At 43.6% G+C, this 18,621-nt stretch overlaps 1 protein-coding gene across 1 annotated transcript in view; it reads left to right on the top strand.

Moving 5' to 3' along the window:
- Nucleotides 1-4,007: 4,007 nt before the first annotated feature.
- ltbp4 (latent transforming growth factor beta binding protein 4) overlaps nt 4,008-18,621 on the top strand; it is a 42,092-nt gene continuing 27,478 nt past the window's right edge. Inside the window, 6 exon segments of the mRNA XM_079578080.1 lie at nt 4,008-4,235; nt 8,188-8,390; nt 16,807-17,019; nt 17,837-17,925; nt 17,927-18,148; nt 18,244-18,346. Coding sequence (XP_079434206.1) covers nt 4,162-4,235; nt 8,188-8,390; nt 16,807-17,019; nt 17,837-17,925; nt 17,927-18,148; nt 18,244-18,346 — 904 coding nt within the window. The 5' untranslated portion in view covers nt 4,008-4,161.

Genomic DNA, 18,621 nt, shown 5'->3' with positions numbered 1-18,621 from the left:
AGCAGCCCTACCCTTAACTCCCGCCTGAACCGAGCACATTTTCTCCAGTTTGGCTTTACCCCAGTCCAAAAGCTTCTGAAAAAAGGTGTGAAAATAGCAACAAAACTGAGACGAAAACAATGGTGGAAATGTGACAAAAAAGTGAGAAAACTTTGACCAAAAAATAAATTAAAAAATGATGAAAAATGTCACAAAAAAATGACAAAAATGTGACAAAAGGTGAAAAAAAAATGAAAGAAAAAAATTAGTTGAAAACCCCCCAAAATGATGGGAAAAAAATCTGATGACGTGAGGAAAAAGATCAATTTAGTTTTGTAGATCTTAGCTTTCAAATGAGGTGTCACACTGGCCTGCAGGATTTGGGTAAAGCTGAACTGGAGAAAATGCTCTCGGTTCAGGCGGGAGTTAAGAGCTTAAGTGACAAATACATTTTTTTAAATAGTTCGTCTCTGATTGAAAATAAATCTGACTTTTTCGCTCAAATGTACTCGAGTAACATCTTCTCCAAGTACTTTTTTAGATCTTGAGTATTTATTCAGATTACTCATGTCCCTGCTCTGGACTCACAGTACGGAATATTTAACCTCTTACCCCCCGCCAAAAACAAATGCATTCTGTCCTCTTTGGCTGTTATATAGGCCTGTGTAACACCTCATTTGAAAGCTAAGACCCACAAAACTGATCTTTTTCCTCGCGTTGTTGCTGTGTTGAGTCACTTTTTGAATGTTTTTTCTTTCTTTCTTTTCTTCTCATTTTTGTGACATTTTTGTTGAGTTTTTGTCATTTTTTGTTGAATTTTTCTCATTTTTTTGTTGAGTTTTTGTCACTTTTTGTAGAATTTTTGTCACATTTTTGTTGAATTTTTCTAATTTTTTGTTGAATTTTTGTCATATTTCTGTTGAATTTTTGTCTCTTTTTTGTTGCGTTTACATCCTTGTTTTCTTCTCATTTTGTGGCTGTTTTGGTGCTTTTTTCCCAAGAAGCTTTTAGATTAGGGTAAAGCCAAACTGGAGAAAAGAGGATCCGTTCAGGTGGGAGTTAAGATGTTAAGGGAGCAGCGTTTACTTTCCTCGTCGTGATGTTTGAACAGTCGTACCTTTATTGTATTGTGTGTTTTTGTATTGTGTGTGATTGTGTGTTATTGTATTGTGTGTGATTGTGTGTTATTGTATTGTGTGTGATTGTGTGTTATTGTATTGTGTGTGATTGTGTGTTATTGTATTGTGTGTGATTGTGTGTTATTGTGTGTCTCCAGCCCGGTGCCTCCCGCGGTGCCACAACGCCGCCGTGTGCCGCGCCCCCAACCTCTGCGTCTGCCGCCCGGGTTTCCACGGCGACCGCTGCCAGTTCTCCACGCTGACGGTCCTGTCCGACCAGAGCCGGGCGGTCAGGAGGGTCCACGTGGTCATCGGAGGAAACGGCGACGCGGCTCGAGTCCCGAAGACGCCGCCAGGAGGGTACGAACCCGAGACCACCGGGGCGGGTTTTACTGAGGTTTATCCAGGAAGTGACTCACATGTTCGGTATCCACGTGTAGCAGGGAGGACGCTGTGATCCAAATATGGTCATTTCCTCCAGGTCTTTTCTTCTTCTGCTTCTCCGGCCCTGAAGTCTTTGTTTGTGCAGAGAGAGTCTGAAGGACGAGGAGGCGGGACCGACGGCGCTCGCCACGGAAAACGAAGTCCTGAAAAGCGTCGAAGAGGAAACCGCTGCAAAAAGGTAAAGACGATCACACGACAGAAAATACTTCAGTACTTTACCTTCATGAAGTAGTAATATTTGACCACAGGCGTAAAGATGAAGCGATACTGAAAACATGTGCTGCAGAAACAGACAAAACAAAAGTATTCAATTATTCTCTATTTTTGCCCAATTTCTTCCCTTCCTTTCTTCTTTTTCACATTTTTCCAATCCCACCTTTTTTTCTGAACCCCCCATTATTTTCTTCTTTTTTTACATTTCTTCCAATTATTTTTTTTACATTATTCCTCCATATTTCCCCCTTTTTTTTCTTCTTTTTTTTACATTATTCCTCCATATTTCCCCCTTTTTTTCTTCTTTTTTTTTACATTATTCCTCCATATTTCCCCCTTTTTTTCCTTTTTTTTAACATTATTCCTCCATATTTCCCCCTTTTTTTTTTCTTTTTTTTTATATTGTTCCTCCATATTTCCCCCTTTTTTTTTACATTATTCCTCCATATTTCCCGCTTTTTTTTCTTTCTTTTTTTACATTATTCCTCCATATTTCCCCCTTTTTTTCCCTTTTTTTTTTTACATTATTCCTCCATATTTCCCGCTTTTTTTTTCTTTTTTTTACATTATTCATCCATATTTCCCCCTTTTTTTTCTTTTTTTTTTACATTATACCTCCATATTTCCCGCTTTTTTTCTCTCTTTTTTTTACATTATTCCTCCATATTTCCCCCTTTTTTTTCTTTTTTTTTTACATTATTCCTCCATATTTCCCGCTTTTTTCTTTCTTTTTTTACATTATTCCTCCATATTTCCCGCTTTTTTTCTCTCTTTTTTTTTACATTATTCCTCCATATTTCCCCCTTTTTTTCCTTTTTTTTTACATTATTCCTCCATATTTCCCCCTTTTTTTTCTTTTTTTTTACATTATTCCTCCATATTTCCCCCTTTTTTTTTTTTTTTTTTATATTATTCCTCCATATTTCCCGCTTTTTTTCTCTCTTTTTTTTTACATTATTCCTCCATATTTCCTCCATATTTCCCCCTTTTTTTTTTTACATTATTCCTCCATATTTCCCCCTTTTTTTTCTCTTTTTTTTACATTATTCCTCCATATTTCCCCCTTTTTTTTTACATTATTCCTCCATATTTCCCGCTTTTTTTTCTTTCTTTTTTTACATTATTCCTCCATATTTCCCCCTTTTTTTCCCTTTTTTTTTTTACATTATTCCTCCATATTTCCCGCTTTTTTTTTCTTTTTTTTACATTATTCATCCATATTTCCCGCTTTTTTTCTTTTTTTTTTACATTATACCTCCATATTTCCCGCTTTTTTTCTCTCTTTTTTTTACATTATTCCTCCATATTTCCCCCTTTTTTTTCTTTTTTTTTTACATTATACCTCCATATTTCCCGCTTTTTTCTTTCTTTTTTTACATTATTCCTCCATATTTCCCGCTTTTTTTCTCTCTTTTTTTTTTACATTATTCCTCCATATTTCCCCCTTTTTTTTCTTTTTTTTTACATTATTCCTCCATATTTCCCCCTTTTTTTTCTTTTTTTTTTACATTATTCCTCCATATTTCCCCCTTTTTTTTTCTTTTTTTTATATTATTCCTCCATATTTCCCGCTTTTTTTCTCTCTTTTTTTTTACATTATTCCTCCATATTTCCTCCATATTTCCCCCTTTTTTTTTTTACATTATTCCTCCATATTTCCCCCTTTTTTTTCTCTTTTTTTTTACATTATTCCTCCATATTTCCCCCTTTTTTTTTACATTATTCCTCCATATTTCCCGCTTTTTTTTCTTTTTTTTTACATTATTCCTCCATATTTCCCCCTTTTTTTTCTTTTTTTTTACATTATTCCTCCATATTTCCCCCTTTTTTTTTTCTTTTTTTTTATATTGTTCCTCCATATTTCCCCCTTTTTTTTTTACATTATTCCTCCATATTTCCCGCTTTTTTTTCTTTTTTTTTACATTATTCCTCCATATTTCCCCCTTTTTTTTCCTTTTTTTTTTTACATTATTCCTCCATATTTCCCGCTTTTTTTTTCTTTTTTTTACATTATTCCTCCATATTTCCCCCTTTTTTTTGGCGACTTCTCCCATTTTTTTTACATTATTCCTCATTTTTTTCCCATTTTTCTTTTTTTCCACCCACATTTTTTGACGTTGGAGATAAACTCTCTGATGTACATTCACATATTCTCTTACAGACGATATATTTCCCACCTTTATAATCAAGCCACATTTTTGCAAAGCGCCCGAAATGTGTTTAACTCTAAAAACTTAAAGTACCTGAGTGTAAATATCGTCAGTTCAGCCGGAGGTTTACACTGAGAGCTTTGTGTTTCCCCAGGACAGATGACAACACGAAGACTCGACCTGAAGGCTTCGATATAACGACTACTTCTACTTCTACTTCAACTACTACTACTACTACTACTACTGCTGTTACTGCGATGACTGCAGGTCCAGAGCGGCAGGTGCATGATGGGAAACCAGTGAAGTCCGAGCGAAGGAGACCGGCCCTGAGGTCAGTGAGCTGTGGACGCTGCAGTGTCACCTGTGACCAGCAGGGGGCCTCATTGTATCAGGCATTTACTTCCCTTTTCTGCACTTTAGTCGCTCCATAAGGCTCCACACTTTACACACATCGTCTTCCCGTCATATTTACGCCACTAAACGACAGCAGAAGCTCCAAATCCACATCTGTGCATCACGATCCAGCTGCAAAGTCTGGCCTTAAAGCTCTTCCTGGTGGAAAACGTGGGCTTGTTTTTGTCGTTTTTAAAGTGAGTGAAACGCAGAGGTTCATGTGTTTATGGTTTGTTTGGTAAACTCTCGGTCGGAGTAAACCCGGGGGCAGAGGGCGGGGGTCAGGGGTCAGGGGTCAGAGGGCAGGTGGAGAGTGTGGGAAGACGCTCCGCTGTTTGTCCTTCTGTCGTCCTTTCCCATCGTCCTCCAGTCGGGACGGGACTCGAATCTGACGGCTCTTTCCAGTAACCAGCACTTATCAGAGTAAAGTGACTATTCTGGCATTTTCTTTATTTCTGCGTCTCGTGGACTGACCTCACGCGTGACGGTCAAGTCTCCTGTTCTGACCGAGAAACTTCTGTAATTTGAGTTTTACAGTTCGTGATTTTGACTGAGCTGGTGAGACGTGTTTTCAAATCCAAAACTTGACAGATGTGACGCAACGTCTGCGACAAGTCACATTTTCAGCCTGAAGACGATTCACGACATGAACATAAACAAAAGGCAGCGTTCACGTGACATCATAACATTGTAAACAGCCTATCCACCTTATTCCGGAGCCTCGCGTGGGCGCCGCCATGAATTGTGCCCGCCCCTTTTCTCCTATGTGTTAACATGGGGCTGGAGAAGTCCACATAAAATCAGTCACTACACAAAAACAAAGCCGTTTTCAGGCCGACAGAGAAACGCTGCAGTGTCGACATGTCGGTGCAAATGAACATCGGACATTTTACACAAATCAATCGACTAAACATCAGATTTGATCGGAGAATATTTTCCCTCGTTCTCCGTTAAAATGAACGGGCTTCGCGCTCGACCGGAAGTGTCTGGACAACGAGGCGCCGAGACAACGCAAAAAGTGGCAAAAGTGGGCGGGGCGGAATAAGGTCAATAGTTTTTTAACATTGAGTTGGAGCAACTGACAGTAATGGTAACGGTGGTAACTGACAAAATGCATATTTTTATGTCTTTGTTTTTCGGCTCATGTCTCAGTCATTACTGGAGGAATCCACATGGAACAATAACTGTCACACAGTTCATGGTCTCCTCTGTCGGCACATATGAACTAATGTCCAATTATTTTCTCAGAAAAACGTCAAAAAGTGGAGACAATATGGGAAAACATGACTGTGATGTTGCCCAATAGAAAAGACTTACAGACATAAAAATAATATCACAGGTTTGTGAATCTGATCACGATCAAACACTGATGAGGAAAAACATTTGTCAATTTTCGTCTTGGAGATTTCTTACAAAAACTGCATTTCTTCAATAGATACAGACGGCATCTCGTCATGGAAGGGGGCGTGGCTTCGCCGAGGGGGAAAATAGAATCTATTGGGAAACACAATTTTTAACACTTTTTAGCCATTTTCTGGTGGAATCTGAACTTATTTATCACATAAATAAAGTCCAGTGTAAATCAGGCCCATATGGATATTTTCTCACAGCAGATTGTTCAGCAGAAGTGAAAAAACAGCAGTTGTAGCAAGCGCTAGCTAACCGTTCGCATTAGCCCGATGCTAACATGAAGCATCAAGTTAGCATTTATGTATTTATGGGCTGTTGAACCACTTTGCTCCTCCCCATGTCTTTGTATCTTTATTTAGTAGAAACTATATTCATAATTCAGTGTTTGTTAAAGTATTTTTTGAATAATTAAAGAAATTTTAGATTTTTTTCCAAATTGTTTTCCCCCTTAACTGTTTTCAAACATGACCATATATGGGCGATTCCGGAGATGCGTCTGTACCTATAGAGGTGAAACATCTGTGGCAGATGTTGATGTTAAAATGCACTTCAGTAACTAGAGTTTTGGCAAAACCGGTTCATTTGCATTTTAAGTCGGCATCTGATTCATGTAACTGAAAAAGTAACTTGTAACTAACTTAGTTACTTTTAAAATCAAGTAATCAGTAGTTACTTTTTAAAGGAATCTGTAATCACATTACTTTTCTGTTGCAACACTGCTTACATGCACTCGTAATTTCCACGTCACAACTGGAAAGGATTATCTTTACCAGAGTCACCAAAGTGATATTTAGTCTGAGGACACGAGTTCATGTTCTGGTGGGAGAGGTTTACGATCGTATCATCGTGTCAGATCACGTATGACGCACCTGCTGTAAACGAAATATAGCGTCATGTTCAAAATCCATAAACAAACTACAAGCTTCCGTATATGTCGAATAGCTCGTCATCGTGTTGCCGTCCCTCCTTGTTCTGTGATTGGTCCCAAATCCATGAGAAGAAAATGTATGACACTGGGTCCATGATCTCTCTGTACAAGACCAAACATTTCCTCAAAAACAAAATAATTTTTCCTCTATATAACAGTATAGGCCAGGGGTCGGCAAGTTTGCTCGGTCGGGGGCCGATTTTCTTCATTGTAAAAAGACCAAGGGCCGAACCTGGCAATTTTAGCCAAAAGTAAAGCTCACAAATGCCAGTGCTGTGCATAATATATGACCTCATTTGGTGTTCTGTTTGGAATCTTTTAAGTAATTGATAGTATTTTTCATATTTTTCCAGTACTTAACCCCTTAAGCGAACACATTTTCTCCAGTTTGATCTTTCCCAAATCTTAAAAGCTTCTTCTTCAAAAGATCGACAAAAACTAGCGACAAATGCAACAAAAAAGTGAAGACAACGCAGCGGCAACCTGAGGAAAAATCTTAGATCAGTTTTGACGGTCTTAGCTTTCAAATGAATGTGTTACTCCTCTAGGCTGTGAGCTCCAGTTGATTTGGGTAAAGGAAAACTGGAGAAAATGTGCTCGGTTAAGGCAGGGGTTAAGAGGTTAAACTCTACAACGGTAAAAGTACCTCTGATTTGTGTGAAGTTATTTCTCAAAATCACCTTGAGGGCCAGAGGTTCTGTGCTGGAGGGCTGGATTTGGCCCCCGGGCCTGACGTTGCCTCCCCCTGCTCTATATAACAGTATAAGCCTTTAGAATGCTGTGATGTCACCTGTAACCCAGCAACAGAAGCCAGTGCTGGTGCAGGACACCGTCAGGACAGCAGGGGGCGGCAGACGGCACGTTAACCCGTGTATGTGTCCGCTCTGTGTCCTCCGGGGGGCGCTGTGGTGTGAGTGAGTCCAGATGAGCCCCGGCGTCTGCGAGTCTCTGTAAATCTGCAGATAAACGACAGACTGCTCTGAATCCCACGTTATCTGTGGAACAACAGACCCCACAGTGAGGTTCTGTCACGGCTCTGGAATTCACACCAACAAACGCTCATGGCACAGCGGTTAGAGGGTTTACTCCAGCCTCCCCCTGAGACTTAAAGCAACAGTCCTGCAGTGAGGTCAGGGGTCAGCAGCTTCCTCATGTCAGTTACTGTTGAAACATGGCAGAGCGTCTTCTGCTGCAAAGACACTTGTGCGACTTCGGCCTGGAACAATAAAGTAAATATACTCTAGATAAAAATACACAGACCCCCCCCTTCTCCCCTCCCACACACACCTGCAGGAAGGAGGAGGTGCAGGAGCCGACCAGTGCAGCTAAACTCATGGGGATCCGTAATAAAGAACTAAAATGTCGCTCTTGTAAAGCACATTTGGCAGATTAGTTGTAATTATGTTTCTGGTCAAATTCAATTGTAAATCTCTCTTTCAACTTCAGCCAGGGCCATGTTGTTCTGAGCGTGTGTGTTACCGTGTGTGTTACCGTGTGTGTTTCCGTGTGTGTTGACGTGTGTGTTAACGTGTGCACTCACCCGTGTGTCCAGCGTGCGCGAGGTGCAGTCGCTGCTCCTGAAGAAGGCCGCGGGAGGCCGAGGGGACAAGATGGCCGCCCTCCTCATGAGACACATGGAGAAGCAGCGCGAGCAGCTCCGCCCCGTCACCGCGGCTACGACTACGACCCCCGTCCGGGTCAGAGAGAGGGTCATCCACACCCACGGGGGGCAGTACACCGTCCGCATCACTCCAGGTACCGCAGTCAAAGCCAATGGAGCGAGTGTTTCAGAACCTATACTCAAACATTTGTCATATAGAACCAGAAAACAGAACAATAAAGTTCATTTCTTTCATTAACCTCTGACCACTCGCCTTAACCAAATGCATTCTGTCCTCTTTGGCCGTTATATCGGTCTGTGTAGCACCTCATTTGAAAGCTAAGACCCACAAAACTGATCTTTTTCCTCGCGTTTTTGCTGTGTTGTGTCACCTTTTTTATGTTTTTTTTTTTAGTTTAGAGCTTAGAGTTTTTGTATTTTTTTGGTTGAATTTTTGTCATTTTTTTTGAATTTTTGTCACATTTTTGTTGAATTTTTGTCACTTTTTGGTTGAATTTTTGTCACATTTTTGTTGAATTTTTGTCATTTTTAGTTGAGTTTTTGTCACATTTTTGTTGATTTTTTGTCACATTTTTGTTGAATTTTTGTAATTTTTTAGTTGAGTTTTTGTCACATTTTTGTTGATTTTTTGTCACTTTTTGGTTGAATTTTTGTCATTTTTTGTTGAGTTTTTGTCACTTTTTAATTGAATTTTTGTAATTTTTGTTAAGTTTTTGTCACATTTTTGCTGAATTTTTGTCACATTTTTGTTGATTTTTGGTCATTTTTAGTTGAGTTTTTGTCACATTTTTGTTGAATTTTTGTAATTTTTTAGTTGAGTTTTTGTCACATTTTTGTTGATTTTTTGTCACTTTTTGGTTGAATTTTTGTCATTTTTTTGTTGAGTTTTTGTCACTTTTTAATTGAATTTCTGTCATTTTTGTTAAGTTTTTGTCCCATTTTTGCTGAATTTTTGTCACATTTTTGTTGATTTTTGGTCATTTTTAGTTGAGTTTTTGTCACATTTTTGTTGATTTTTTGTAATTTTTTTGTTGAATTTTTGTCATTTTTTGTTAAGTTTTTGTCACATTTTTGTTGAATTTTTGTCACATTTTTGTTGATTTTTTTTTTTTTTTTTTTGAGTTTTTGTCACATTTTTGTTGATTTTTTGTTATTTTTTTTGTTGAATTTTTGTCATTTTTTTTTGTTAAGTTTTTGTCACATTTTTTTTTTTTTTGTCAATTTTTTGTTGCGTTTACATCCTTGTTTTCTTCTCATTTTTTGTGGCTGTTTTGATGCTTTTTTCCCCAAGAAGCTTTTTGATTAGGGTAAAGCCAAACTGGAGAAAATGGGATCCGTTCAGGTGGGAGTTAAGAGGTTAAAAACTATTTCACTCACACGTCATTAATACAGGGCCTGTTGTACATGTTTTAGGTAGGGGAAACTGGGGTAAACCTACACATGCAAACTCCACCGCGATGACACTGCACAATGTTGAGGTTTTGTTCAGAGCGAATGGCGTTAAAGGAGCTGCTTGTGAGGATGTCTGTAAGCGCCGCCGCCTCGTCCGCTCCGGTGTGTGTTTTTAAAGGCTTTAGTCTGAGGCTGCTTTGTGAACTCGCCGTCAGTGCGTCAGGTTCTCCACCGGAGCCAACGCCATGAGCTCATTCACAAACACAATACCTCAGTCACAGTCAGGACAAACATCATCCATCACTCAGCCTGACAGGGGGGCGGGGCTCACAGGGCGGACGCCGCGGGGCAGAGAGCACGCCGGGATGACGAGGTGTGACCAGCAAGAAACACCGGAATAAAGAGGCATAACCAGCAAGAAACACCAGAATAAAGAGGCATAACCAGCAAAAAACACCAGAATAACGAATAAAGAAACATAACCAGCAAGAAACACCAGAATAACGAATAAAGAAACATAACCAGCAAGAAACACCAGAATAAAGAGGCATAACCAGCAAGAAACTCCGGAATAACGAGGCATAACCAGCAAGAAACACCAGAATAACGAATAAAGAGGCATAACCAGCAAGAAATACCGGAATAAAGAGGCATAACCAGCAAGAAACACCAGAATAAAGAGGCATAACCAGCAAGAAACACCAGAATAAAGAGGCATAACCGTCAAGAAACACCGGAATAACGAGGCATAACCAGCAAGAAACACCGGAATAACGAATAACGAGGCATAACCAGCAAGAAACACCGGAATAAAGAGGCATAACCAGGACAAAGAATAAAAACGTTATAGCTAAATAAGGAGTCAGGTGCCTCTGACTCCCAAGTTTCCATTTGACCTGAGTTCGACACCTCCTGCTTATATTATGGACAATGCAACTATTTGTGTATCATTTTGTGAGGCTCAACTTGCATCTAAATGGAAAAAATTGCCACGTTATCAAGTAAAACGTGTGTACCCCCGCTAAAAACATTCAACAGTGTAAAATGTGTTGCCACTCCAGAAATGATCCCTGACCCTGCTTGCCCTGTGATTTTTTTTCGAGATCCGCCCCTGCAGAGTTTACATGTTGAAATTACCACCTCGAGCGGCTCAGAGGCATTTTTACAAGTGTACGGCTCCAACTCACATCATCACAACCTATTGTTTGACTAAAACACAATCCTATTTCAGGATTAATGTCCTTCAGTCCTATACAGGGGTCGGACCTATAGCAGGCCGTCTGTGGGCGCACAGAAGTGTGTTAGAGCCAGTGTCATGTGTCCATCGTGTGGTGTTTTCATAAGAAATGTCCAAAAGGAAAATGCACATGTTTTCCCTGCTCCTTCTGCAGATTCCCTCTCTCTGCTCTAGTGTCGTATTGTTTAAAGTGAAGTCCAGAGGAACCTGTTGCATCACCGCGGTTCTGCACACGCTCAGTTCGCTCCGGACCCAGGCGTCCTGCCAAACATTTAGATTGGACCCGAGCCACAAAACTGCTTTCAATTATCCTCCGCCTGCCCTCTCCCCTCTCCTCTCTCCCCCCTCTCCTCCCTCTCTCCTCCCTCTCTCCTGAATCCGCTGTTCGGACGCAGCCACAGTGAAAGATGCAGCTCTCACTCGCGCTGCTGTGTGCGCTGTGTGTTTTCCAAGGCCGCGGGCAGAGGCAGGACGCGGGACATGGCGACAGGATCCAGGTGCAGTTCACTCCCACCGTCTGCAAAGTGCGCTGCGTTCAGGGGCGATGCGTGAACCTGTGCGACCGAGGGGAGGTCACCACGGTGTACAGCAGTGACGGGGGCCGAGGCGCGGAGCAGGGGAACGCCTTCAGAGTCTGTGAGTACCAACGCCTTCAGGGTCTGTGAGAATGAACGCCCCTCAGGGTCTGTGAGTACCAACAAATTCAGAGTCTGTGAGTACCAACGAATTCAGGGTCTGTGAGTACCAACGCCTTCAGGGTCTGTGAGAATGAACGCCCCTCAGGGTCTGTGAGTACCAACGCCTTCAGGGTCTGTGAGAATGACCGCCTTCAGAGTCTGTGAGTACCAGCGAATTCAGGGTCTGTGAGAACCAACGCCTTCAGAGTCTGTGAGTACCAACGCCTTCAGGGTCTGTGAGAATGACCGCCTTCAGAGTCTGTGAGTACCAGCGAATTCAGGGTCTGTGAGAACCAACGCCTTCAGGGTCTGTGAGAATGACCGCCTTCAGAGTCTGTGAGTACCAGCGAATTCAGAGTCTGTGAGAACCAACGCCTTCAGAGTCTGTGAGTACCAACGAATTCAGAGTCTGTGAGAACCAACGCATTCAGAGTCTGTGAGAACGAACGCCTTCAGAGTCTGTGAGTACCAACGCCTTCAGAGTCTGTGAGAATGAACGCCTTCAGAGTCTGTGAGAACCAACGAATTCAGGGTCTGTGAGAACCAACGCCTTCAGAGTCTGTGAGAACCAACGAATTCAGAGTCTGTGAGAACCAACGCCTTCAGGGTCTGTGAGAATGACCGCCTTCAGAGTCTGTGAGTACCAGCGAATTCAGGGTCTGTGAGAACCAACGCCTTCAGGGTCTGTGAGAATGACCGCCTTCAGAGTCTGTGAGAACCAACGCCTTCAGGGTCTGTGAGAATGACCGCCTTCAGAGTCTGTGAGTACCAGCGAATTCAGAGTCTGTGAGAACCAACGCCTTCAGAGTCTGTGAGTACCAACGAATTCAGAGTCTGTGAGAACCAACGCATTCAGAGTCTGTGAGAACGAACGCCTTCAGAGTCTGTGAGTACCAACGCCTTCAGAGTCTGTGAGAATGAACGCCTTCAGAGTCTGTGAGAACCAACGAATTCAGGGTCTGTGAGAACCAACGCCTTCAGAGTCTGTGAGAACCAACGAATTCAGAGTCTGTGAGAACCAACGCCTTCAGAGTCTGTGAGAACCAACGCCTTCAGAGTCTGTGAGTACCAACGCCTTCAGAGTCTGTGAGAACCAACGCCTTCAGAGTCTGTCAGTACCAACGCCTTCAGAGTCTGTGAGTACCAACGAATTCAGAGTCTGTGAGAACCAACGCCTTCAGAGTCTGTGAGAATGAACGAATTCAGGGTCTGTGAGAACCAACGCCTTCAGGGTCTGTGAGAACGAACGCCTTCAGAGTCTGTGAGTACCAACGAATTCAGGGTCTGTGAGAATGAACGCCTTCAGGGTCTGTAAGTACCAACGCCTTCAGAGTCTGTGAGAACCAACGCCTTCAGAGTCTGTGAGAACCAACGAGTTCAGAGTCTGTGAGAACCAACGAGTTCAGAGTCTGTGAGAACCAACGCCTTCAGAGTCTGTGAGAACCAACGCCTTTAGAGTCTGTGAGAACCAACGCCTTCAGAGTCTGTGAGAACCAACGCCTTCAGAGTCTGTGAGAACCAACACCTTCAGAGTCTGTGAGAACCAACGCCTTCAGAGTCTGTGAGAACCAACGCCTTCAGAGTCTGTGAGTATCAACGCCTTCAGAGTCTGTGAGTATCAACGCCTTCAAAGTCTGTGAGAACCAACGCCTTCAGAGTCTGTGAGAACCAACGCCTTCAGAGTCTGTGAGAACCAACGCCTTCAGAGTCTGTGAGTACCAACGCCTTCAGAGTCTGTGAGTATCAACGCCTTCAAAGTCTGTGAGAACCAACGCCTTCAGAGTCTGTGAGAACCAACGCCTTCAGAGTCTGTGAGAACCAACGCCTTCAGAGTCTGTGAGAACCAACGCCTTCAGAGTCTGTGAGAACCAACGAATTCAGAGTCTGTGAGAACCAACGAATTCAGAGTCTGTGAGAACCAACGCCTTCAGAGTCTGTGAGAACCAACGAATTCAGAGTCTGTGAGAACCAACGCCTTCAGAGTCTGTGAGAACCAACGAATTCAGAGTCTGTGAGAACCAACGAATTCAGAGTCTGTGAGAACCAACGCCTTCAGAGTCTGTGAGAACCAACGCCTTCAGAGTCTGTGAGAACCAACGCCTTCAGAGTCTGTGAGAACCAACGCCTTCAGAGTCTGTGAGTACCAACGCCTTCAGAGTCTGTGAGAACCAACGCCTTCAGAGTCTGTGAGAACCAACGCCTTCAGAGTCTGTGAGAACCAACGCCTTCAGAGTCTGTGAGAACCAACGCCTTCAGAGTCTGTGAGAACCAACGCCTTCAGAGTCTGTGAGTACCAACGCCTTCAGAGTCTGTGAGAACCAACGCCTTCAGAGTCTGTGAGAACCAACGCCTTCAGAGTCTGTGAGAACCAACGCCTTCAGAGTCTGTGAGAACCAACGCCTTCAGAGTCTGTGAGAACCAACGCCTTCAGAGTCTGTGAGTACCAACGCCTTCAGGGTCTGTGAGTACGAACGCCCTCAGAGTCTGTGAGTACCAACGAATTCAGAGTGTGTGAGTACCAACGCCTTCAGAGTCTGTGAGTACCAACGCCTTCAGAGTCTGTGAGAACCAACGCCTTCAGAGTCTGTGAGAACCAACGCCTACAGAGTCTGTGAGAACGAACGCCTTCAGAGTCTGTGAGTACCAACGCCTTCAGAGTCTGTGAGAACCAACGCCTACAGAGTCTGTGAGAACGAACACCTTCAGAGTCTGTGAGAACCAACGCCTTCAGAGTCTGTGAGAACCAACGCCTTCAGAGTCTGTGAGTACCAACGCCTTCAGAGTCTGTGAGTACCAACGCCTTCAGAGTCTGTGAGAACCAACGAGTTCAGAGTCTGTGAGAACCAACGAATTCAGAGTCTGTGAGTACCAACGCCTTCAGAGTCTGTGAGAACCAACGAATTCAGAGTCTGTGAGAACCAACGAGTTCAGAGTCTGTGAGAACCAACGAATTCAGAGTCTGTGAGAACCAACGCCTTCAGAGTCTGTGAGAACCAACGCCTTCAGAGTCTGGACAGCCCGGACAGAGCGGACAGGAGGAGGATGGAGTGACTGATGTGTCCATAGTGAGGTCCAGGAGGATGAGGATCGGAGGTGGAGAGCAGAAGATCATTAGCGACTTAGTGGGCTGGAATGGTTCATATAGACTGTTAGAGTTGACGCGTTCTACAATGTTTTTTTCCACCTCATGCAGCTCTGCTTTAGAAGGTTTACTTGGATTACACGTTTGCATGGATTTCTAACGGTCACAGCCGTCTCTTTCCCGCTGTTAAACACCTTCCATTGTCTGACGTAAAGACCATGCAGCTGCTCCTCACCTGCTAACGCTCCTCCGGCAGGTGAAAGGCATTGTGGGGCACTTTGATGTGGCCACAAACACATGTTTAAAGGCTCATGACATCAGAGTGACTCCAGGCGCTGAAGACGGAGATGAAGCTGTGTTTGAAACCACCTCCACAGACCCGTTAAAGTCCTCCCCTCGCCCTTTAAAGCTCACGGAGCGTGTTTGCAGCTCGGTCCAGGAGGCTCCTCACGTCGCTGTTTACATGTACGAGCTGATGGGCTCCATCTGTCCCAGGCACATCTGGGTCAGCGCTGTGCTCTCCACATCAGGAACACGAACGAGCTGAAGGAGCAGGGGAGGAGAACGTCCACAGACCCTGATCGTTAATATTCGTGACAAGGCCCATTATCCAACCGCAAAACCACAAAACAAGGAGAGACCTGACTCCCCTAAAGAGCCTGTGGAGCTGTAGGAGAAACGTTTTCCCTCAGCGTTATTTCTTCATTTTCAGGGACAGTGCATGAAAACATCACCACGCTTTTCTTTGATCCAATCACAGGAACCCAATTAACCACAACTAATAAACTAGCTTTAATGAAACAGTTCATATTCTATCTATGGAAAGTCTTTAGTCCTTTTCTAAATGTTACTAATGACGTTTGTCTCCGCTCTTCTGGCTGATGTCACTAAGACTGTATCCAAATGTCCACACTTTTCCCTATATAGTGACTATATAGTGACTATATAGGGACTATATAGTGACTATATAGTGACTATATAGTGACTATATCGTGACTATATAGGGACTATATAGTGACTATATAGTGACTATATAGGGACTATATAGTGACTATATAGTGACTATATAGTGCGGGCCTATGTAGTGAATGAGGGGTTAGGGACTAGTGTGGACATTCGGACACAGCCTGACTCTCTTATTCACAAACTGCAGACCGTTTGTGTCATATATAATGTGCTTGTCAATCACATCAATCACAGGAATTGACAGAGATCAGCCCTGAGCCCAGATACATGTTTCTGTAACGAACAGGAAAATGTGTTTTCTGAAAACACAGTTCACACAGAGCGAAGGCGGAGCCGCTTCCTTCACCTAAAGCCTGATTTATGGCTCTGATAAGAAATGCTAAATATGTGGGGTTTGAGTGAAGAACTGAAGCTGCTCCTGCACCATGCAGCTGCTCACACCAGGACAGAGGTGCTCTGAGGATCCAGGACAGAGGCGCTCTGAGGATCCAGGACAGAGGCGCTCTGAGGATCCAGGACAGAGACGCTCTGAGGATCCAGGACAGAGACGCTCTGAGGATCCAGGACAGAGGCTGGATCTTTACAAAGATGCAAATAATTCATTCACTCATATTCAGTGCATAGAAGTCGCTTGGATGATAAAAACACGACCTATACATGAGCCTGTTCAAAAACGTGAGCCCAGCTTTTTAGTTTTTTAAACCTATTGGATTAAACTAGTCACACAGTTCCTGCTTTTCGTAATAACTGATGGGAGCCCTTACCCTGGAGCCTGTTGTACATGTTTTTATGGCTACGGGAAACACAGACTCAGGGGAATCAGGAAAACAGCGCTCACACGCAAATCCAACCACAACCATCCAAAAATGTTCATTCCTGAAATGGCTTTAACTGTGTTCCTGGAGGAATGTGCCCAGCTCGGTGCCCGTCTCTCGGGGCGTCTGAGATCAGACCGAGCCCCGGGAACAATGGGCACTTCCTGTCAGACAGGAAGTAGGAAATGTTTGTGATACTGATCTGACACTTTCACTGAAAAACCTCAAACCGCAGCGACCGCAGTGACCTCAGAGCGAAGAGGTCACGGCTCGAGGCCCCCAGGTTTCTGATCGGGTCAAATGTTCTGCTGTAGAGGTGACAAAACATGTACAATAGGTGAAAATTGTTAGACTGTGAACCTGTGGTCCTGTTTCCCGCAGACCTGTGCCCGCTGCTGTGTAAGAACGGCGGGCTGTGTCTGCAGAAGGACCGCTGCCTCTGCCCCCCCAACTTCACCGGGAAGTTCTGCCAAATCCCGCTGTCCTCCAACGCCTCGTCCGCCGACCGCGCCCCGCCCTCGGCCAATCAGGAGCTGACGAGGTCCGAGTTCGACCTCCCGCTGGGACCCGGCCAGGAGACCAGGAGCGCGGGAGGTGAGGCCAAACGTTCATCAGTGTGACGGGAAAGTCTGTGCGTCGGGTTTGCAGCTTCAGGGACACTTCGTCGTTTATCGCGATATTTTCAAGATGTTGTATTTCAGATTTTGTTACCTACGTTAGCTCTGAGCTTTAGCTTGAGCCGTTAAATGATCGTTAGCGCCCCCTGAGGTAAAAGGCAATAATCTTCATTCATGTCATATTCAACTCATTTTTGTCATTTTTTGTCACATTTTTGTCATTTTTTTGTCACATTTTTTTGTCACATTTTTTGCCATTTTATGTCACATTTCTGTCATTTTTTTGTCAATTTTTTTTTGTCAATTTTTTTTGTCAAATTTTTTTATCAAATTTTTTGGTCACATTTTTATCACATTTTTGTCATTTTTTTGCCTTTTTTTGTCATTTTTTGTCACATTTCTGTAATTTTTTTTGTCAAATTTTTATCACATTTTTGTCACATTTTTGTCATTATTTTGTCTTTTTTTGTCAATTTTTTTGGTGACATTTTTGCCACTTTTTCGTCACTTTTTCGTCACTTTTTTGTCAATGTTTTCTCACTTTTTTTTGTCACATTTCCATCATTGTTTTCGTCTCAGTTTTGTTGCTATTTTCACAGCTTTTTTCCAGAAGCTTTTGGATTGGGGTAAAGCCAGGTTCAGGTGCGAGTTAAGGGGTTAAATAAAGTTTGCAGCGTCAGTGACTACATCTACTGTAAAGTTTGCTAACCCTCAGTGATAATGGATTTCTGTGATAAACATGGGATAATTATGAGTTCGATCTGGCAGACAGTGTCTCCCTCTTCTTTGTGCAGCTCCCAGTCCACACATGGTGAAGGTGAGAGTGCAGCACCCCCCAGAGGCCGGAGTCCAGGTCCACCAGGTCCTGAAGGTGAAAACCTTAACCAAACACGCAGAGCCCTGAGCAAAGAGGCCTTTCTTTAAGCGAAACACTGTCCCGTCAGGTGCCCGGCTCGTCCGTTCGTACCATGGGGGTCACCTCGGGGTCGGCGGGGTTTCCTGCCCCGGTGCCCAGGGGCGTGCAGGCTCAGACCGTCACGGGGAGCGGCACCTACTCCCAGAGCTCCGGCTTCAAGTACTGCTTCAGAGAGGCCCAGGACGGACAGGTGAGCCAGATGCCCTCCCGCTCCTTTGCTCTTGTGTAACCGTTAAAGCCGGATGCCCTCCCTGCTCCCCTAACTGTGCGTGTGTTTGGCTCCAGTGCAGCTCGCCTCTGCCCGGCCTGAGGAGCAGAGAGACTTGCTGCAGAGGCGTCGGCAAAGCCTGGGGCATCGACCACTGTGAGCTCTGCCCCAACCACTCAGGTGAAGACTATTATCAGTACTTAACTTCTACTACTACTACTACTACTGTTACTACTGTTACTGCACTACTCCGTCCATCAATACTTAAGTTCTTACCTGAGCTTAGACGAGATCATGTGGACCTGCCTGGTCTTCACGCGTGTCCTCAGTCACGTTAGCACAGACGGCGTTAGCATTTAGCCTCTCCCCCTCTATAGCTCCAAACCAGGTGAAGACAGAAGCGACCGAGCTCTTCACGTTTTCCCTATTTAAATATGGTTACGTGAAGTGTTACA

The sequence above is a fragment of the Gobius niger genome (assembly GCF_951799975.1).
Source record: "Gobius niger genome assembly, chromosome: 1".
In the NCBI taxonomy this organism is placed as follows: Eukaryota; Metazoa; Chordata; class Actinopteri; order Gobiiformes; family Gobiidae; genus Gobius; species Gobius niger.
This window is presented reverse-complemented; position numbering and strand designations above follow the sequence as displayed.